Source organism: Poecile atricapillus, chromosome W, assembly GCF_030490865.1.
Source record: "Poecile atricapillus isolate bPoeAtr1 chromosome W, bPoeAtr1.hap1, whole genome shotgun sequence".
Classification (NCBI taxonomy): domain Eukaryota; kingdom Metazoa; phylum Chordata; class Aves; order Passeriformes; family Paridae; genus Poecile; species Poecile atricapillus.
The window spans coordinates 62,249,123-62,271,558 of record NC_081288.1 but is presented as its reverse complement, the minus strand read 5'-3'; the positions used below and the strand labels follow the sequence as shown (position 1 = coordinate 62,271,558).

The 22,436-nt window shown below is 40.3% G+C and overlaps 2 protein-coding genes across 2 annotated transcripts in view; one reads left to right on the top strand and one right to left on the bottom strand.

The window, feature by feature from the left end:
- The first annotated feature begins 482 nt into the window (after window positions 1–482).
- LOC131591846 (dihydrolipoyl dehydrogenase, mitochondrial) lies at window positions 483–15,306 on the top strand. Its single transcript, XM_058862948.1, has 14 exons — window positions 483–592; window positions 1,505–1,580; window positions 2,293–2,372; window positions 5,895–5,963; window positions 7,713–7,782; window positions 8,138–8,238; window positions 8,554–8,697; window positions 8,862–8,963; window positions 10,010–10,200; window positions 11,584–11,754; window positions 12,137–12,326; window positions 12,706–12,843; window positions 14,102–14,191; window positions 14,294–15,306. The coding sequence occupies exons 1-14, from the start codon at window positions 554–556 to the stop codon at window positions 14,357–14,359; spliced, it is 1,527 nt and encodes a 508-aa protein (XP_058718931.1). The 5' UTR covers window positions 483–553; the 3' UTR covers window positions 14,360–15,306.
- Window positions 15,307–19,858: 4,552 nt separating this feature from the next.
- Window positions 19,859–22,436, bottom strand: part of LOC131591917 (laminin subunit beta-1-like) — a 42,644-nt gene continuing 40,066 nt past the window's right edge. Inside the window, exons 32-33 of the mRNA XM_058863037.1 lie at window positions 21,195–21,354; window positions 19,859–20,303 (exon numbers count right to left, since the gene is read on the bottom strand). Coding sequence (XP_058719020.1) covers window positions 20,167–20,303; window positions 21,195–21,354 — 297 coding nt within the window. The 3' untranslated portion in view covers window positions 19,859–20,166. The remainder of the gene's footprint in view (window positions 20,304–21,194; window positions 21,355–22,436) is intronic.

The window sequence follows — 22,436 nt, the reverse complement described above, 5'->3', positions numbered from 1 at the left end:
ACGGAGTCCAAGAAATGTTTGGACAATGCTCTCAGGCACAGGGTGTGACTCTTGGGGTGTTCTGTGCGGGGCCAGGAGCTGGATCCTGATGGGGGCCCCTTCCAACTCAGCATATTCTATGACTCTCTGATTCCAAAAATATATAGATATATATTCTATATTATAAATAGATATATAAATATTTCAAAGACTGGTGTCAAGAGGATGTGCCAGACTCTTTTCAGTGATGCCAGAGACAGGTTGGGTAGCGTTGGCCATAAAAAAAAACACAAGAAGTTCCACCTCAGGATGAGGAAGAACTTTACGTGAGGGTGACAGAGCACCGGAACAGCTGCCCAGGGCGGTCGCGGGTCTCCTCCTCTGGAGACATTCCAAACCCGCCTGGGCGCGGTGCAGGTGTCCCGGCGCAGGCGGGGTTTGCCGGGACCGTGCCCGCTGCTCGCCTGAGGCCCCGCTGCCGCCTGGCCCCGCCCCGCGCCCGCCCTGCACTGCGCCTGCGCCTGCGCGCGTCCGCGGAGTCCTTGAGCGGCCGAGGCGCGGCGGCACCGCGGACATGCAGCGTTGGGGCCGCGTCTCCTGTGCGCTCGCTCGGGTACGGCACCGGCGGGACGGCGAGGGGAGGGCAAGGGAGGGGACAAGGGACGGAAGCCGCGGCGGGCAGCTCGGGCCTGGGCTTTCTTTAGACCACTCAGGCCGCCGGGGGCGGGCGGGGCCGGAGTCGTGCCTTGAGACGGGCGCGGGCCTTGGCCACGCTCCCCTCCCTGCTCCGCTGTCCCTTTCCTTCGCCGCTCGGCCGGGCGGAGGGGACGCGGCGGCTGCGGCGGCCCTCAGGGTCCGTGAGCGGCAGGGACCAGTCTCCCTGCTGCCGTGTGCGTTGTCGGTGCTGGTCCCCCGGTGTCCCGGCCCGCGGGAGGCCGCGGCCGTGGTGACTGCGAAAAGCGCCGCCGTCAGCCGGCCCCGCGTTTGGGCTGCGGTGCTGGGGACTTTGCAAGTGTTTCCAGGGACATCTTCTACTCCAGTTACAGGGTGATCGGCCCTCCATGTGTTTGTAGCAGCTGTTCTGTTCTGTCCCATTATTTTTTCGTAAAGGTTAAAAAAACTTGCCCTCCCGCACCTCCTATGTGATGCAGCTGCCTACTTATAGGAAGTGGCCGAAGGGGTTGGTTACAGAACAAGGCTCTTTCTGAACTTCTGTGGATGTATAGTTTATGTCATTATGCGGTTTGAGAGTGTCATATAAACAGTTGAAAGTTTTGTAGTTAGAGGCAGCCTGAGGTGAGACTGACCTGAGAGCAGGTGTGATGACAGACTGAGGTGGCAGAGCAACTTCTGCCTCTTGTTCCAGTCAGTGCCCACTGTGCTTCAGTCATGCTGTTCCTGTTTTGGTTAACTGGTGACAGTAATTCTGTGTTCATCTGTGTGTGACTGAATTTATTTTTCCTCGAGGATAGACATAAACTTGTAAAACTAAGGGGTTCTTTTTATTTTGTTTTTTCCTTTCTAGAGAAGCCATTTTGATCGGATTCATCATGGTCTTCAGGGGGTTTGTGCAGTGCCACAAAGGTCCTATGCTGATCAAGGTAATTTCTTGTGAGAAACCTTTTTTTTGACAAAAAAACCCCATCAACACAAACTCCCACAAAAAACAGAACAATACGTCAAACTCAGAAATCAGTCTTCCAGATGAAGTCTATGTCAGGGTGGAGATTTAGATGAAAATTGTTGTTTATTTGCATAATATGATTTCAAGCTAAAGCTGTAAATAAAAGTTGGAACTTCACCATTGTTATTAATTAATTAATCAGTATTAATTAATGTTCTAAAAGATTGTGGTTACAAGATATGAATTATGTACAAAGTTCATAGCTTCCACTGCTTTATAATTAATAGAGGTTGCACAGATACCTATTGCAGCCATGTTTTCCCCTTTATAAATTTGTGGCATTCAGTAAGCATTTATGTTTTGTGCTAAACATCAATAGAAGGTATGTTGAAAAAATGCTACAATAAACTATGGAGACATCTTGAGTTAAGTTCTTAAAGGCTTTAGAACAAGAGGGATGGGAAATTCAGTTTCTTTATGCCATTTTACATTATTTTCCTTGTGAAATTTAAGACTGATTATTTTTCTTGTGGAATGAATATCTTTACACAACCGTTCCCCGTGTCCAGAAAGTTAATTTCAGATACAGGCATAGCTTCCTTATCTAATCCTATTTCATTAACTTGCATAATTCTTAATATGCAGTTATTTTGCTGAAAAAGCAATAACTCAACTATTCTATGTTTCAGTTGATGCTGACGTCACGGTTATTGGCTCTGGGCCTGGAGGATATGTTGCTGCTATCAAAGCAGCTCAGCTTGGATTTAAGGTGAGACCTCACACAGATAGCAGAATACTCATCCAGGTGAACTTGAAAGGTGTCTGTGTAATACTGTAATTCTTCTGTCACATCTTGGGCCACCAGATGCTGTTGACATGTTTTGTTAATCTTTCCTTACCTTGCTTACCCAGATTATGTGGAGTTTGAAATGGAGGTCTGTATTACTCTTTATAGTCCTGCTACTGACAGAGCTGCTTAGGAGAGCTTGGTTTTTGGTTGGAACTGATAATTGAGGTGGGCTTACACTCTTGTGAAAGAGAAGGTGAGAAAACAATGCTAGGAAGGATTTTTTCTCTCAACAGAGGGAAAAATAAAGAGATAATAAGTGACAGAAAGACCACTGGAGAATATTTTGAAGAACAGACTGAGGGAACTCAGAAGGGGAAAAAGCCATATTCAACTGATAACACTTTTTGAATGTGATTAGTGGAATTCTACTGCCATGTGAGAATTTTAGAGGCAAAAATATGTGTGTAGAAATACTGTAGTATCTTAGTTACATTTATTTATGTTCATCTCTGTTGTTCTGCCTGTTGTCTTTGAATGCCTTTCAGAAGAGGCGGTTTGTGTCTGATGTGTACTAGTGCTGTGTCATTTAATTAAGTATCGTGAGAGTTGTATGTATATATTATATTTCAGATGTTTTTAAACTTACAAAAATACAAAATGTGATTTCAGGATATTTTTTTGCTTTCACTTCTTAATATGAGACCAGCTGACACTCTTGGCATTGCATTATTGTTCTCATAATTACCTGGATCTCTCAGAAGGTGGTGCTAGCAGTCTTGAGCATGTTTCTGCTGTTTGATATGTCAAAATGTTTCTGAATTACCTAAAATAGACTTTATGACTGAAATGAGCTAGTTTGACCACCTGGCAAGGACAAGAGCTCGTGGTGATGAGTTACAGTGAAGCACAGGAATAGGGGCCCATGCAGTATGTAGTCTTCATCTTTCAGAATTTTCAGAGCTTGGCTGTACAAGGCCCTGAGCCACCTGATACATGATAGAATCACAAAATGGTTTGTGTTGGAAGGGATGTTAAAGCTGGCCTAGTTCCAACTCCCCTGCCATGGGCAGGGACACCTTCCACTAGACTATGTTATTCACATACCCATCCAGCCTGGCCTTGAACATTCAGGGGTGGGGCATCCACAGCTTCTCTGGACAACCTTTTCCTGTGCCTCACTCACAGTAAAGAGTTCCTTCTTAAGAGCTGATGTAAATCTGCGCCCTTCAGCTTAAGGCTGTTTCTGTCACTAAATGTGAAAAGTCCCTCCCCAACCTTCTGCAAGCCTCCTTTAAATACTAGAAAGCTGCAGTAAGGTCCTCCCAGAGCCTTCTTAGCCTGTCCTCAAAGGAGAGCTGCTTCAGAACTGTGGTCAGCTTGGTGGCCTCCTCTAGACTCACTCCAGCAGGTCCGTATCTGTCTTGTGTTGGGGGCCCAGAGCTGGACACAGTACTCCAGGTGGGGTCTCATGAGAGCAGAGTAGAGGGAGGGAATCACCTCCCTCAATGTCTTTGATGTTGACTCTTTGGAGAAGGAGTAATTCTGAGTGTTGTCCCTCATTGGTCAGTACTCCCACAACTGGGTGTCAGTAGCATCTTTTTGGGTATCTTCTAGCCTTCTAATATGTAACTGTCCCAAAATATATATGTTTGAGATTCCATTAAGTTGTACATCTGCCTGTGACCTAGTGCAAAATAATTGAGTTGTCTTTACATATCTTTGTGAATTACTCTTTTGTCATAGTAAATGCTCTTGCTTCTGGATGTATGTGGCTACTTAGCTAGCAGCCTGAGAAAAAAGGGTGCTCAGTGCTGCAGGTATTAATTAAGATTGTGGCCATCTGCCTTGTGAGTTCATGTTTGATTATTTTAAAGCTATTTTTGTGGCTGGCTATAAGCAGCTTTTCTTGGAACAGTACTGTCTTTGAGTGCTTCATATCTGTGAGTAACAACAGGATACCATACACAGAGGGGTTACAAAGTGCCCTGGATTCTGTTTTTTATGATAGTAAAAAATAATTACACTATTAATATAAATACACTGTTTCGTAGCTAGTTAGAGAGGGGAAAATGCTTTGACATACTTGTGTATGTTGCCATTGTCATTGAATAAACATGTAGAATGTTTTTGGTGTCCTTGAGGAATGTATGGAGGTGTTTTTAGCAGACTGGCAAAAAGATTTCATAGTTACATCATCCATGGAAGAGCCTGATTCTTCTCTACTGAATTACTTAAATTTCAATTTTAGTGCTATTTCTGCTAGCACAGGCATTGAGTCCTTGTATAACCACCACAGCATCCCATGTTATTGCCAATAGTGTTCTCTGGATATTGGCTTTCCAAAAGCTTTGCATGACCTTGTCAGTGAAGTTTATGTAAAACGGATGAAGCAGAACATCCTTATTGGGTAAAGGTAGGAGCAGTCTGGTGCTGTTTGATCCATAGTGCAGCTTTTAAAGCCCTTGTGTTGTGTTTCATGTATTCATGTTCCTAAAACAAGAGGAGGGAGAGGTAGGGGATAAGCATGTCTCAGAATGCTCTTGTGATTTGATGCGATGAATTCTGTTCTTCATGTTACCGTCATCCCTACCTTAGCACATAAGCAGCAAGTTGAAGAAATTGTGAAAGGCTTTCACCTAGGTAGCTGCCTCTCAGTGGAATGGAACTCTGAAGAGTGTAAACCAAGGAACAATTATTTTGAATATGTGTGTGCCTTCCAAAGAAGGAGATGCCAATTCCTTTGTTCCTACAAAAATAGTTCAGGATACTCTCTCCCCCATTCTTGTCTCCCAGTGATCTGTTTTTATATGAAGGTTTGGCAGTTGTTTTTGTCCTTTGCACACTTTGATGTTGTCAGTTTAATGAGAAGGAGATGACATATTTTCCATCCCTGTTGCTATTGACCTTGTTTTTGTTTGGTTTTGCTTTACTTGATTTTTGTTTTCTCTTTCTTTATAGGTGGTGGTACAACTTTATAGCAGTGGGAGGAAATGTTGTTTGTGACTTGGGGGTTCTGTTCTGTTTTGTTTTCTTTGAAGAAAATACTGCATCATGGGATTTCAATCCATGCCAGTTCACTTACCAGTTGTTTTCTTGTTTTTATGAATCTTCACATGATTTACATGTTCTGCTTTTTGCAGTTTTTTTCTGTAATTGTTAGGGAACATCTTTCACTGGACTTAGTGTTGTATTTATTATTTACTTTGTATATTTTTGTAGTAGGACAGCACTTGTATGAAAGTATGAATGGTGCATTAGCTGTTGTGTGGTAGAGAATTTGCAATTTGGTTGCAGCTACTTTGTGGGTTTTAAGTTAACAAAAAACAAGAGACGAGAAATATGAGCTGTAAAATAGATCTAGGAATGAATTTAATGGGACACTTGTAGAGATAGAATTACTAGACAAGTAGAAAAATGACTTTGTCATCAATTCTAAATTGTGAGGAAATGATGGCATAGTATTACTAAAACATTTTTTTTTCCTCTGTTCTTTTTCCTCAGACTGTCTGTGTAGAAAAAAATGCAACGTTAGGGGGAACCTGTCTGAATGTTGGATGTATTCCATCCAAGGTAAGTGTGTATAGTTTGTCACAGCTTCATTAAACAGTTGACATGATGTGCTTCACTTGGAAGGAGATTAGGAAGGAGTTTCTCAAGATGGATGTACATGTACAGAGTAGCCTGGAGGTGAAGCTGGTGATGCTTGTGTGGAGTAATGCACATATGGAGAGAAAGAGCTGAGTCCAACACATGCACTCAGAAAAAAAAGACAAGCAAGAAGAGATTAATAGGAACTTCATATTTGACATTGCCAGTCTAGGTTAAAGTAATTTCAAACCTCAGCCTTTGAGGTGAGGTCTTGTTACCTCCACAAGAGCAGTGCTGTTGCTGGGGGATCTGCCTCAATAGCACCCAGCTGTTGAAGGAAGACACTGCTAATGCCAGGTTTGTGATGGCTGTAGTAACAGACATAATATTCTTAACAAGATACCTTCTAACTGTATTGCTGTTTCTGATCCTTTTGCTCAAGAGGTTCCATTGGCATGGAAGGAAAAAATACAGTATAAATACTAAGGTTTTTTTTAAATTTTGTATTAATTTTTCTAAACATTTTAGTAATCATTTTAATGAAGTTCAGAGTATCTTAATATATTGAAGCACCACTCAAAAATGTCAATCCGCACCTTGAAATTTGAAACTTTGCTAGGATCTATTTAACTAACTTCTCACTTCCCTTTTTTTTTCCCTTAATCCTTTAGGGTTATTATGAAAATACTATTAAACCAATGGCTAAACTTGAATGCTATCTAGAGTTTGTTTGAATGGCAATAAACTTAAGTAGTGGATATGTAGGCTGTGTACACCAAAGCAATAACGAATGATTCTGATATTCCTTTCCAGAAAACAATCCAAAATAATACATTTGGCATGGATTTTTCTTTTCCTTTCTTGTTGCTGAAAGTGGTTACATCTTTTAAGTAATGTGGATGTTAGAGGTTCAGGGCTGTGTCAGTTACGTGAAGTAGAAAAATTACTTTTAAAGACAGTTGATAAAAATTATAAGAATGGAATTATCTTATTAGTCTGTGCAAACTTGCACTGTTGTCCTTGCGAAGATACAGATCATTTCATATTTGCAGTGGCTATAACAAAGGAATCAATTTTCTAAGTAAGATCCTGCCTTAACTATATTGTTATTTCTAATCGAAATACAATTATTTAGGTTCTGAATTTGAAGCTGCTAGTTTATAGCCATCCATATAAAAAATATTCTAATTTTATCTATGGATTTGGAGGATCCATATACCTGAGCTAGCTCCAAACCATCACGCTCAGCTGGCTATGTGGTTATAGAAACTTCAGCAGCACAAAACCTCAAAATTTAACTCATATGTCTACACAGGCTAAAATCTTAACAGGCATTTTAATGTTTAGTTTAGATTTTCCTCGTCCAGTTTTTCTGTATCTTCTCTTTGGCCATCAGTCAGAATTACCTTTCTTTTCCCCTGCTCAGTTTGTTCCTTCTTTTTTTTTTGATCTCTGTGGAGTAATTTCTGATTTCTATGGTGAAATGAGCAAAAAAGATAGGTGTGGATGTAACTGTTTTCTATTTCTATGTAAAGTATGTAACTTCATTGAGTATTTCAGTAGGAGCTACTGTGTACAGTTTCTGTGGTTAAAATACGCTTCTTCAAATACGTGTGTATCAAACTTAATAGTGAGAACATTTTGCAAATAGTATAATTATTCTTCCTTATAATAAATAAATTTTTCTTGTGAATGTGTGTCCAAATTCATGTTTTTGTGTGTCTGTTTTAGGCCTTGCTGAACAACTCACATCTGTATCATTTGGCCCATGGAAAAGATTTCGCTAACAGAGGAATTGAAAGTGAGTGAAGAGCTCTCAGTGCCTCTTACATGAGTGGTTTCCACCAGGAAGTAAATTTAGTCTTTCCAATCTGATTAGTATGGTTTTCTGGTCAGAAAATGTTTTTAGTTATAAATAATGTCCTTTATCTGTCATTTGGAGGCTTAGGGACTGCTCTTTGAACTCTGAATAATGGCTAGGTAAGTTATAGTTGGAAAGTGCAGTACTGGTTTTTAGCATAGCAGCTGTTGAATGTAACCTTTAGCATTTAGTAGGGCCATTCAACTTTCTGTGCCAGCTGTTAACTGTGTTGAGGTCAGCTTCTTTAACATTAACACACTGCAATGCCTGATGTATTATTTTGTTTTAACCTTAGTTACAGGAATCCGTTTGAATCTAGAGAAGATGATGGAACAGAAGAGTAGTGCAGTGAAGGCCTTAACAGGTGGAATTGCTCATTTATTTAAACAAAACAAGGTTAGTTTGGATTATATAGTGAGGTATATGTATTTTTCTGATATGAATTTCTTACTTTTTTACATTTTCATACTACTGCATAAATTAGAGTGACTGATATGACAAGGGCAGAATTTGAATGCTTCACTTCCAGAATACTTTTAAATGCCCAGTGCCTTCTTTCTTAATCTGTTTAAAGGAGTAGTATACAGTTACTTTGTGATTTGTACCAGATAGTGATACAGAGAGGTGTTTTAGCAGCACTTCTAAGCATTAATGAAATGTAGCCAAACTTACATATTTGAACCTGACTTCACTGTGTTCTGATTACTAAAGGTTGTACATGTATCTGGGTTTGGAAAAATAACTGGCAAAAACCAAGTGACTGCAACTAAAGAAGATGGCAGCACACAAGTTATCAATACAAAGAACATACTCATAGCCACAGGCTCAGAAGTTGCTCCCTTCCCTGGAATTACTGTACGTATTTGAACTTAATTGTACTTCCTTTTCAGTGTCTCATAGCCACATAATTTAATGTGTAATAACGGTTTGCACTTGATTGCACTTCACGATCTGTGTGCTTTGTATATAATATGTAAAAGAAATTGTAAACCTCGCTTTGTGCATTTCTTTGTCATTAGATTGATGAAGATAACATTGTGTCATCCACTGGTGCACTGTCACTGAAAAAAGTTCCTGAAAAGATGGTTGTCATTGGTGCAGGAGTCATTGGTGTGGAACTGGTGAGAGGAAATTTAAACCACTTGACTTTTAATTTGTAATGGAAAGGGTGTTACTTTTTGTTGTATTTGATGTTTCTGCTGTGATTTAACAGTTCAGTGAGTTGTAGTGAATCTGTTCAGACTTCATAGCCTATGAGCTCCATTTTTTACCAGAAAAGCTGGGATAAGTGTTTGCTGGGGCAGTACTTCTGCAGCTGTTTAGATAAGCAGAGAAATGAGAGAGGAGCATACAGGCCTTGAATATTTATTTTTCTGTTTTGGAGGAGTAAGGATGTGGAGGGAATGCCAGGATACTCAGGATAAATTCTTATGTTTAGTAGTTAATCTTAAGAGATGTTTAATGTGGTGTGATAGTACATACTGTATCAGCCAAAAGCATGGAGACTTTGTAGTTCATCATCGTCTGAGTCCTTTTGCGTCACACCTACACGTTCCAGAAAGAATTTATATTTCCTGGTCTTGCAGTTTCTGGAAGCTGTGCCCATCTGCTTAGCCTTCTGACCATTAAGCTGGGAAAGAGTAAGCAAAGTGAAATTCTGTGTTGGGTGGATAATGGGTAACTGCAGGTAAATAGGGTGTACGTGGGTTTTGTTGGTGAGGCTGATCATGGTTAAGGTTATAAATACAGACAGGACCAGCAGTGACTCCATTTTGTTGCATAAAATTTCCTTAATGTGGTATTGTTTTGATTAATTAGTAATGGTATTAGAGCACCACAAGCAATTCCCTTTGGGCTTTCCTTTCAGATTCTTTGATTTTGGATTTCTTCTATACCTATAGTATAAAACACACATGAGTTATGTTTAGTTATTTTGTTAGCTATTTGGTCATGGAAGTTTTCAGTCTGCAAATAAACAATGATAAATCTCTTTTGTTGAAAGGCTGGGGAAAGTTGAACTTATTTTATGCTGTCATGTTTGTAGAAACTCATCAGTTTGCTGTTGCGTGTTATCCTGTTCTGGAAGAGTTTATAGTCTGTTGTAAATATTAGAGTAAAAGTATCTGAAGTTTGCTTTTCAAAAACTCTATCTGTATTGTGAATGCAGGGTTCAGTTTGGCAGCGCCTCGGTGCAGATGTGACAGCTGTTGAGTTCATGGGCCATGTTGGTGGAATGGGAATTGACATGGAGATCTCTAAAAACTTCCAACGTATTCTTCAGAAGCAGGGATTCAAGTTTAAACTGAACACCAAAGTTACTGGTGCTACCAAGAGACCAGATGGAAAAATAGATGTAGCGTAAGTGTTTAACATAAAACTCAAGGAATGCAAAATATATTCTTCCTCCCAGTCCATCAAACCTATTTCAAAATACAGTCTGATATTATTTTCTAAACAGGAATGAAAATTAATTATTTAGTGCAGTTAAGTGTTTATCTGCCTTTGTAACTTACAGACCTCATAATTTGAGTTTATTAAATCCTAAGTTGCTTATACAGGAGAGGTTCCATTGACTTGAGTTGAGGGCTTGCTGGCATAAAACCACTGTTATAATGAGATCAGTAATAGAAACAGAACTGTAAATAATTCTTTTCATGGAAGATATTTGCTTCTGGTATAATTAGGATAAATACCATGATTGTTCATACAGTAATTTCCAAGCCATTAATTCTTGACTACATACTGGAAGGTCATCATGTCTTAGGGTAAGCATGGCAGAGATATTATTGTTCTTGAACAGAAATAAATGAAATTACCCAGAGAGTCTATTTTAATGGTTATACTCAAGACCTTCGAAGTTTCAGTGAGATGTGACTAATGTGAACAGTTAATACAGAAACATATAAAGCAAATTTGCTTAGTAAAAGTCCATAAGTATGCACTAGTTCCATTTGTGTTAATGGATTCTCCATGCAGAAACTGTACTTTAAAAAAATGCTTGATGTTACTTCACAAAAATAAGCTTGAATGTTTTTTCACTGGAGACTTAATATAGTGACTTTTACTTGATGTATCACTGTAGCTTGGGGTAGTCTGTCATCCATCACTGTAAAGGTCCAGGACATGGGCTTCTTTACATGCCTTGCTGATGCTGGTTGGATCTCTCAAGTAGTCTGTTCCTACTTTGAGAATATCGTTTTGGTTCATGCTTTTGAAGCACACTTCCAATTATCCTCACTTCCCATGCTTTGGTTCCTGTGCTCTCAGAGTACGTGAACTGATCTTGTTCTGGGTGCAGTTAAACACAAGATGCACTTGAGGGATGCATGGAATGCACGGCAGCTGCTAACACAGGTTTGGTTCCTGGGCCGGAAGAAAGCTTGCTCAGAATACATGGCTCGACCCCACCCCAAACCATATATGTTTTGGGTGGCAAGTACTCAGAAGCAATTACTTTGCTGTACAGATTTGATCCTATCCGGTCATGCTATTTGCTGTTGAAAATACACCCTGAATTTCTCTGTAACAGTTGTTAAGAAATGTAGTAAGAGGTGTTGCCCCTTCTTCCGTATTTTACTGCTGAACTCTTGCAAGGAGGCATCATGGGGAAGGCTGAATGAAGTGCTTTGGGTGCCAGACCCAGCCAGCAGGTCACCATCTTAGGTCATACTAGTTACTAGCCAGAGAGAGATAAGGCTGCAAGTTTACAGCTTACCATTTTTGCTTCTTATTTTACTGTAGTGTTGAAGCTGCTGCTGGTGGCAAGGCAGAAGTAATAACTTGTGATGTGCTCCTAGTTTGCATTGGTAGGCGCCCTTTTACAAAAAATCTAGGTCTTGAGGAACTTGGAATTGAACTTGATAAGAAGGGAAGAATTCCAGTCAACAACAGATTCCAAACCAAGATTCCAAAGTAAGTAAGACTCATTTGTTTTTTTCCTTTTTTTTTTATGAAGAACATCTGTTTTTAAAGTTTAACTTACTAGAGCACTTCTGGTTTTTAATAGCAGAACGTATTTTCCTTTTCTGAAAAGAAAACTCAAGATATCTGTATCATTTCAGTAGCTTAAAATTTTTAGTCAGCCTTTGAAGTTTTGTAATTTAAAGGTCACTGTTTCATGTCACTAAGTACCTCTTGAAGTGTAGTCATTCTGTGGAAACTGCTAAAATGAAATATTCTAATCTGTTTTGAATAAGAGTTTTCAGTAACATGTTTCAAAAGACTTATGAAAGGTAGCCCAGGTGTGCTAGGATGTTTTTAAACAGTGTCTTATTCTGTTTCATTGGTCTGATAGCATCTATGCTATTGGTGATGTAGTTGCTGGACCTATGCTGGCCCACAAAGCTGAGGATGAAGGCATTATTTGTGTAGAAGGCATGGCTGGGGGAGCAGTTCACATTGACTATAACTGCGTTCCCTCCGTGATCTACACTCACCCTGAAGTGGCCTGGGTTGGAAAGTCAGAAGAACAGCTGAAAGAAGAGGTATTGCTTGTTTTCTTTTCCAACAAAAATTGCTTTTCCACCTTGGGCCTGATTTCACTCTCTAGTTGTTTATCTAGCTACTTTATCCAAATTTCTGCATTTGAATATATTGCTTAGGGGGTGTAAGTGAATGATGCTGTTGTGCATCCCACTCTCCCAAGAACCACCATGTTCTCTTTAATGACTTGCATTCTGTGACATTAATATTGTTTGTTTGCAAATTAATCTTTTTTAGTACACTCTTATACTACTTTTGGTGCTTGTTCATGTACATTCCTCTGTGTCTCCTGTTTTACTTCTGTTGCTTCTCCTCGTGTATGTAACAGTTGGTTACATTGTTTTTGTTGGGCATTAACTCAGTAACACATCTGTTTTGCAGGGTGTAGAATACAAAATTGGGAAATTTCCATTTGCTGCAAACAGTAGAGCAAAGACAAATGCTGACACAGATGGCATGGTGAAGATACTTAGTCAAAAGTCCACAGACAGGATGTTGGGTGCACACATTTTAGGCTCAGTAAGTATCATCAATTGTGCTTTCTTGGCCTTGTGATGTTCTTCTTATTTAGTGTTGCGTAGTTGTTGAAATTAGAACTGGTGTTTGTAAACAGGAAGGTTTGAGTTTGCTACTTTTTTTTAACGTTCTGTACCCCTGCCCCCCTTTCCACATTTTAGTTACTTTGGTGTAACTAAGAAAAAAGCCCAGCTTTTTTTTCTCCTCTTGAATTGCTGTGGTTATTTGGTTTCTTTGGCCATTTTTGTGTGGTGAGATTTTTTTGGTGGTGGTGTGGTGTTTTGTTTTTATGAATACTGCCAAATACTTGAGAGAACAGCAGAAATTGCTGATTCAACTTTTGGAAGTTGAGGGAGCTGAAAAGACTGTGGCTTTTTCATTGGTGTTTTCTTTTTTCCCTTCTCTCCAGCTAAAGACTTCAGCAAAGGTGGTAATCTTATGCTGCAGTCACCAAATCTGGGGTCAGTAATTTGTGGAATTTAGAGTAAAAAAACTTTTGGGATTTCCCCTGCTTAGGAGATTTTTGGGTTTTTTTTGGTCAAAGTTTAGACCCTTATCTTTCTCTGTTTTGTTTTTTAGCTGTAAATATTTTTCTTTTTCAAAATATATATTCTGCAAATATGTTTGCAGAAACACTTCCATACATTTTTGTGTACAGCTTTCTTCAAGGGAAACACCAAACTTTTCTCAATAAGATTTTATGCTAGTTATTTTCTCTTGCACTTGCAGTAATTTAGAAACCAACATGCCTTAAAGGAAACACAACTTTGTCTGTCTCATACCAACAAATCTAATTTTCTTCATTAGGAAAGGACTGGGGGGAAATCTTATTGTCATGGATCTAAGTACTAAAAATGTGAGAGGAAATTTAACTATTTTTGACTCCTCAAAGATACATTCTCTTAGTAGATATGCATAAATACAGCAAATAGAAATGATGGTGTAGGTGTAGTAACATGCAGGGAAACACTGAAGTTTTGGTTAGGTTTTCTTTCATGGAAAAATGCCCAGCTTTTGCGCAACTCCGAGGCATAAGAGAACAAGTTCTCTCATCAATGTTTAGATTTAAGCTGGGTTTTAGCACAGTCACCAAATAGATTAAGTACTTACGACTTACATTAGAACACAGATGGAAGTGCTGGCTAAAACATAACTTTTCTTTTTTAGCAGAAAATTCTTATAAATAAGCTGTTACTAATACAGCAGAATCTGGACAACTGCATGAGGATTTGTGCTAATTGCAAGTACCATTAAATTACAGGGTGCTGGTGAAATGGTGAATGAAGCTGCCCTTGCTATGGAATACGGAGCATCGTGTGAAGATGTAGCCAGAGTTTGCCATGCCCATCCAGTAAGTGTTTTCTAAAGGGGCTGTTGAACATCATTACACACACATGCTGTTACTCCATGTAGCAGTTAATGACTTGTAACTTTTTGTGTTTGCTCTCTACAGACGGTGTCAGAAGCCTTCAGGGAAGCAAACCTAGCAGCATCCTTTGGCAAAGCTATCAACTTCTAAAATGAAAGAGCAGATCTTTGTACATATATAGTACATCTCTGAAAATGGACTGTGGGCCCTTATGGAAGGCTGAGTCTGAGGATTTTAGGACTGACTTAAGTGAATATCATAATTTTAAACATCAGATATTTAAACAAGTAGAGTTTGGAACAAGTGGAATTATCCAGTCTCTGTAAATTAAATACTTAAAATTACATGTTTATTTACACAATGAATGTTGCAGAAAAGCAGCCTGACAGAACTCTTTTCTTTTCCAAAACCAAATGTTTTTCTGCTGCATGGGATTATCAGGTGTGCTGGTCAGAACTCTGGATAATTGTCCAGAATACTTTGTGTTTTCTTATTTGAAGTAGTGACACAATAAACCAGTTAAATGCTGGCACTTAAAATGCCACTGGCACTTAAAATGCCACTGTCACTTCCGCACAAAAAATGTGTTTTCTTCTGAAGGGATTAACTTTGGTATTTAACCTTCTTCTTACATATGAGTACCAAATCTTATTTTGACCTTATAGTGTTGGGATGTTGGGAGAGGAGGAGCTCGTGTAGATCAATTACAATTATATTCACTTTCTAAAGAGAAAATTACTCTCTATGTGATTCTCCATGTCATGTTTTCATATTGAAAACTTGTTAGGGGAAAAATTGAGTGCTGATTGAGAAATGAAAGATTGAAGACAAATTCATTGTACTGCTACCTATTTTTTTTTGGTTTTAAAGCTTCCATTGTCCAGCTCTCTTAAACTTGAAATGCTAAAACTGGGTAGTGAAGCAGTGTTTGCTGTTAAGTGGTATGACATGAGGGTTCTTCTGCACCTTCCACCCATAAGGGCTGCAGTGTCAGTTCTCCACACAATTAAGATATACTTTCTTCTCTTCTGTTTTCTATTTTGTTCTCCCTTTCTGTCTCTTCTGTAGCAAGAGAGCTTAATAAATATTTGACATGACTGGAGGGTCTTCTTGGATTTTGTTTGCTGATTGGATCCTTGTATTGTCTAGGTTGTTGATTATGTGAGGAAGCTCACAAACAGATGGCATATTTGGAAGATCTTTAATCTGTGTATGGAGCATGCCTAAGTCCAGTAGTTCATTTTAACTTTTCCAAGGTGCCGTTACTTCTTTTTTGTCAGGTTCTTCTGCCTTGAAGAAAACCTTAATACCTGCTGGTATTGTGCATGTCCTTTTTCATTATGCCAATGGAATGAGAAGTGTACATTCAGAAAGTGATGCTACAGCTACTTGGTTTTGTGTATAGACAAGATAGTTACATCTTTCTAGTTTGCTTTAATAGCTTCTTATTCAAGTATTGATCCATTATCCATAGTGAGTGATGGAGATGGATGCCAGCATTACCATACCAGTTAATTGGCAAAACACCAGATACTCTTCTTCATTGTGATTTATTTTCTTAACTCCTGCTTTAAATGTAGATGGGGTTAAACCATGATACCTCATTAAGCTTATTATTATTATTATCTGATTCGTGGGTATGCTGGGTTAGTGAATTAATGTGGATCTGCTTTCAGGTCTTAGTAGGAAGCTGCTGAATGGAAAGCAAAGCTGAGACAACAGGGAAGAAAAGCTTGATTCTTCCAATAGATCTTGGTATTTCAGAATCACTTCTAGCTTAAGGCAAGTAAATGTTAAGTGTTAATCATGTGATTTGCAAGTTCTTCCCAGAAGCCTTGCTCTTTGAGTAACAGTTTTGTGTCCACTCCCTCCACCTCCTGAATACTTGTAGCAGCCTAACTGCAATTCATTACAGAATTGCATCAGTTACAAAAGTTTCTGTGTCATTTTATGTCAAATTAAGTTTGAAAAGCCTGGGAAACTTACAACCAGTACTACTGCTAAGTCTGTACTGGAGGCTATAGTTTTCCAGACATTTAAAAATAAAAGTCAAGGCCTTAAAATTATTTTTGTTACTTCTCTCACTGTCATTCCCATTCTTGTTAAGTGTACAAAAAAGTGTCTGTGAAAGTAAAATGAGCTCCTGAGCAATTTGTCAGTGGTCTCATGGCATTTAGGCCAGAGTGCTGCCAAGTTGGCACTTTGTAGAAGCTACTGAGTGTACTGTGAACATGATGCTGTTGTGATGATCAATTCCTTCAAAGGATTTTTTTTGTTGTTGTGTGTGTAACCTCTGGAGCTTAGGGGTAATTGTTTATTTAACCATAATGTTCTTCAGTTTGCTTAGGTGGTGCTGTATCCTGCCATATTTGTCCTGATTTTGATGATGTTAGTCAAAGAACATACACAGAATCCTGGAGTCAGAGTTCACAGTTTGGATGTGCAAACACATTGCAGTTTTGGGTGCTGATTTGTGTAGCTGATGAATGTTTGTAGCTGTAAATCAGTTTGTGCCATACTGTACAGCTCTGTGAAGGTACACTGTACTACAGTAACTTTGAACTGAAGTCATGGTGAACTGGATGCTCCTCTTGCACATCATTTGTGTTAAGTACAGGCTGTTCTTAAAGCTGTTTGTATACAGCTCCTCAACTGTTCACATTATGTGCCCTGTGAACTTCTGTAGTTCTTTCCCAGGAAGGCCTAATTCTCAGATGTTTTTACACTAATGCATGCAGCATGAGGAACCAACGAGGAGCTCGAGGCTTTGTCCCAGTCCCATAGATTTGATATCATTGGGATAATAGGGATCATAGGTGTAAGTGAAACAAAGTGGGGTAAGTCCTGTTAGTGGCATGCCTGTTGGATGGTCAGGAGGGATAGGTGAGGCTGAGGGGTGGCACTGTGTGTAATAGAAGGGATAGAATGTTGGCAATGGCACCATTAAGAGCCTCTGGGTAAGAATCAAGGGGCAAACAAATAATGCAGATGATAAATATATGCAATATATTTATACAATATGCAAATAATGCATATTGTGGGAGCCTACTATAAACTTCCCAGCCAGGATGATGATGCAGATGAATTATTCTTTGAGGAACTAAGGGATACTTCCAAATCAACTCTCCTTGACCTTATGGGGAACTCCAGCTTGCAAGAAATTAACTGGTAACATGACACCTGGGCCAGAAGATTCCTAAACAACTGGATGCCAACTTTATGGGACAAGTTCTAAGGGACATGACTCCGAAAAATGGCCTCCTTGATCTACTGCATGTCAACAGAGTGCATCTCATAAGTGGAGAGTGGTAGCTGTCTTGACCACAGCAACTATAAAGGGATTGAGTTTAAAATCTCTGTTGACAGGAGGAAAAATGCCAGCAAAACTTCAGCTGTGGACAGGAGGAGAGCAGAACTTCAGGCTGCTCAGGGAACTAGTCAGGTCCCCTGGGAAAATGCTGTCTCCGGTGTTGAGGTGTCTCAGTGCTGGTCACTTCTTAAACATCACCTCCTAAGGGCATAAGAACAGGCACTTCACAAGTGTTGGAAGTCAAAGAGGTGAAGCTTGGCTGAACAGGAATGTTGTCTTGGAATTAAGATGAAAAAAGGAAGATGTGTGCCCAGCGGAAGCATGGTTAGGTGCCAGAGGAAGAATACAGAGATGCTGCTGGCCACTGTAGAGAGAAAAATCATGTGGCCAAAGCTCAACTGGAATTGAAGTTGCCAGAGTGGTGGGGGATAATAAAGAGTTTTTTCAAATATATTAATAGCAAAAGACGTAGCATTGTCCCATTAAATAATGAGGATGGTCATGTCACAAACAGGATCAGGGACAAGGCTGAGGTGTTTAATATGGTCTTTGCCTCTGTCTTCAACACAGATGAGGGAACAACGGGGTCTCACTGCCCTGAGCTGGAGGACTATGTGCAGGATGTGCTCTAGCTGCAGCTGGATCCCTACAAAATCTATGGGGCCTGATGGGATTCATCCAAGGATCCTCAGGGAGCTGCTGCTGTCATCACAAAATGCCTGTTGGTTTTTTGGGTTTTGTTTTGGGTTTTTTGGGGTTTTTTTTGTTGTTTTGGTTTTTTTTTTGAGCAGTCTTGGGACTCTTGAGAGCTCTCAGCTGACTGGAAAGTGGTGAAAGTTGTCCATGATTTCTATGAAGCACAAGGGGGACCCCAGAAACTGGCAGTCAGAGGCCTGTCAATCTCACTTTAATGCCTGATAGAGCTATGGAGTTTATTCTGAGAGGTGTCAAAAAACACTTGAAAGACAATGCAGCCATTGGTCACAGCCACCATGCCTTCATGGGAGGAAAGTCCTGCTTATCAAATCTGATTTCCTTTTATGACATGATAACCCTCATAGCTGGTTAAGGGAAGCCAATTGGTGTACCCAGTTTGGATTTCAGCAAAGCTTTTGATACTGTCTCTCAGAAGAGCCTTCTGGACAGGCTATCCAGCACACAGCTGGATAAACACATCAAAAGGTTATGGGTGGCATCAGAGTGGTGACCTGTCACTAGTGGAGTTCCACAGGGCTCCATCTTCAGCTCTGTGCTCTTCATTAATGACTTGGAGGCAGGACAGGAAGGGATACTAATCAAATTTGCAAATAATACAAAACAGGCAGCATCTGTTTGACTTCCTACGAAGGCAGAGAGGCCCTGCATAGAGACCTTGACAAATTATAGAACTGGTCAATCACCAACCATTGAAAGTTCAGCAAAGGAAAGTGCCAGATTCTGCACCTGGATGTATGGACAGACTGTGGAATGAGAGGCTGGAAAGCAACGCTGTGGAAGGGACCTGGGGGTCCTGGATGATGGAAAGTTGAACATGAGTCAGCAGTGCACTGGCAGCCAGGAGGGCCACCCACCCATGGGGGCATCAGGCACAGCATCGCCAGCTGGGCAAGGAAGGGGATTGTCCCACTCTGCTCTGCTCTGGGGTGGCCGCACCTCGAGTGCTGGGGCAGTTTTGGGCACCACAATATAAAAACTATTCAACTATTAGAGAGCATCTAAAGGAGGGGCAACCAAGATGGTGAAGGACCTTGAGGAGAAGCCATATGAGGAGTGGCTGGGGCCACTTGTTCTGTTCAGCCTGAAGGAGACTTAAGGGAGACCTCACTGCGGTTACAACTTCCTCATGAGGGGAAGAGGAGGGCAGACACTGATCTCTGGTGACCAGTGCTGAGGGAGTGGTCTGAAGTTGTGTCAGGGGAGGCTGATGTTGGATAATTAGGGTGGGTGGGCACTGGGAAGGGCACCAGCCCAGGGCAGTGGTCACAGCACCAACCTGGCAGAATTTAAGGAGTCTGGACAGTACTCTCAGGCACATGGTGAGACTCTTGGTGTGTCCTGTGCAGGGTCAGGAGTTGGATCCACCCCAGCTCTGCTTATTTTGTGATTCCAAGCTTGGTTTATCACATAAATTTGGGGCATTTATACTTTCAGTGCTGATCTCTGTTTTCACTCTACATCTCAAGTGTTTCATAATCAGTGACATGACAGTGGGGGGTACACAATTCTTTTTGAGTACTGTGGTGTAACTAACTACATGTGGATGGTATTTCTTCATTCTCTGGTAATTTGGTGTGAGTCACCATACTATATTTCATAGTAATAGGAACCCTTCTTTAGAATTACATAGTTCAAGCCAAGATTTTATTAGATCTCTAACCAGTTTAAGAACAAAACTCGCTAAAGGACTAACTGATGTACCATTGCAGCTACTGAAAATAGGAAGGAACTTAATAAGTCATACTAGGTACATACAGTGATACAAAAGTACTGTTTATTTTCAATATCAAAAAGTTACTTTTCTTTGGTTCTGTGGCTTTAAAGTTCAATATAAAACCTGTTCACCTCATCAGGTCTTAGTGTAATGTCAAAAAGAACTAGTATAATACTTGTAAAATCCATCCTGAACACAAGCATTTCCCACTCCTGTTTATAAGCAGGTGCTATAAACAGCAACCTTTTGGCTGATTGTCTGTAAGAGGGAGCGAACTGTCTCTTCCAGCTCCACCAACTGCTTGGCTTTGTCTTCCAGAACTTTTTGATTGTTTTCGTATGTATTTTCCAAATCTGTAGGCAAAGGAAGGCAAAAAAAAATAGCTTAATTACTAGTGCTTTAATACATGTAATTCATTATAGCTATGGATAAACTATTCAAATTTATTTCTATTGTGGAAGATACTCTGATTGGGGCAAAAAACCAAACCCAAACAAACAAACAAAAATAAACAAAGGCTGGAATGGCACCTTTTTGTTTCATTAACATAGGGATGTAAAGGAACAAGGAAGTTATTTTCCAAAGGTGAAAATCCAAAACTGTATTCTGAGGGTTAAAATAATTGTCATTTTTTGCTCTATGTCGTGTTTACAGAACAGTGAAATGTTTTGGCTTGTGATGACTAAATCTACTCAGCAAGTCACAGTAACTGTGCAGGAGTAGCAAACAGGGAAAGACTGAGTTCTTGGCCTGGCAAAACCAGAAGGAAAAGTTAATTCTGTCTCTTGTAGCAAGGGACAGACTGCCTCATCCTGGTTCAATCAACTTTGTCAACAGTAAATGATTAATTAATATGTAAACTGTAAGTCCTGTGTCCTGACTAGCTTTTGTTTTAAGAGCTTTCCAGGGTGGAGTGAGGGGAGTACTGTTGGGGGATGGGGGGTCTTGCTGGAACAGATGAGTCCTTGTCCTGAGCAGTTTTATTCCTTCCCTGTGGTGGTTCTGGGGGCAGTGAGAGGTGCCACACCAGAAGTTTGTGTCTCACCTGTAAGTTTCAGCTTATTCTACAGAAATCTTTGCTTCAAAAAGCTGTATTATGTCCATAAGAATAAGGAAAGCAGATCAAGTCTCAGTAACAAATAAGTACCTTTTCTTTTCCCCTTCTGCTGATGAATAGCTGGTTTAACAGTGTGATATTGGTTCATGTTCTAAGGTGCTAAATTACCTCCTCAGAACAGCCTTACCTTTGAGCAGCTGGAGTTTGCTGTTTGCTTGAGCCAACAAGGCTCTAGCTTCATCTTGCAACACGCCTGCTTTCCTCCTGGCCTCGGCCGACTCCTGTGTCTTCTTGGCAATGAGCTCTTCCACGGTTCTGTACTTGCCGCTCAGCTCGTTGTTGAGGACCTGTTCCGAATTCAAGCACAAGATGGAGCTCACACAAAGCCAACACAGGGACTTGGCATTTCCTCCTCTGTCCTTTACTAATCCGCGTGCAAGGAGAGACTACTGAGCTGGGAGCTCAGTTAACAAAAGCAGAAACAGGGCTAGGGTATTTCCTACTTCCTGTCCAAGACTAAGAGCTGCAATGAAGACTCATCAGTTGCTCTTTCGCAGCTCTGTGGCTGTTTTACAGCTTCAATACTGGCACTTGGCAGAGGTTTATGGGATTCAGTAACAGGGTTCTGTAACTAATGGAAGCCATGGCCCCTAGAACTGCTGGGAAGCTACACATGGCACTGCTCCTGGCTGAGTGGCTGCATCTGGGGAGGAATACCCTTGCTTACTCTGTCAGCAACAATAACTGAACTAGCTGCCCAGCTGGTGTTGGTGAAAATGCTGGGAAAGGCATGAGGTTGGTTTCTCAGCTGTGCTGAGAATCTGGGGTTAAAATTAAGAAGTCCTATGGCCCAACTAAATTCAACCATTGAGCAAGATAACAAACCATAGCTACACTGGAATTCTCTTTTGTTTACTTGACAGCACCTGAAATACTACTTAGTGTTTGGATATTGTTGAGTTGATGGATAATGCAGCTCTCCTGTCAGAAAATGGCTCTCTGGAGATTGATACACTAACTAGAAACGAGAGATGGGAGCAATGAAACTTCCTTTGGCAGATTGGTCAATTGTTTTGTTAATGAACATTCTTTTGCTATTACAAAAGTGTGTAGCAAACATTGGGAGTAATGCCATATGTTCACAGAGAAAATCTTGCAAATCTGATATTTAGCAATTACTTCAGTTTTATGTTAAGATAATTATTTTTCCTGTTGCTTGATTCTGTATATGCCAAATTCTGGTTTGTTTGTCCAGAACCTATCATTGTCATAGAATCATAAATACTCTATGCAAGTGGGGAGAAATTTCCAATTCTCCTGTGACAGCTCGTAAAGCTGAGGAATAGAAACCTATCTCTGAAAGGCTGACAGGTTTCCTGCAGCTATTTCAGAACCTGAAAACTTCTCAATACATCTCTCTCAGGATCTG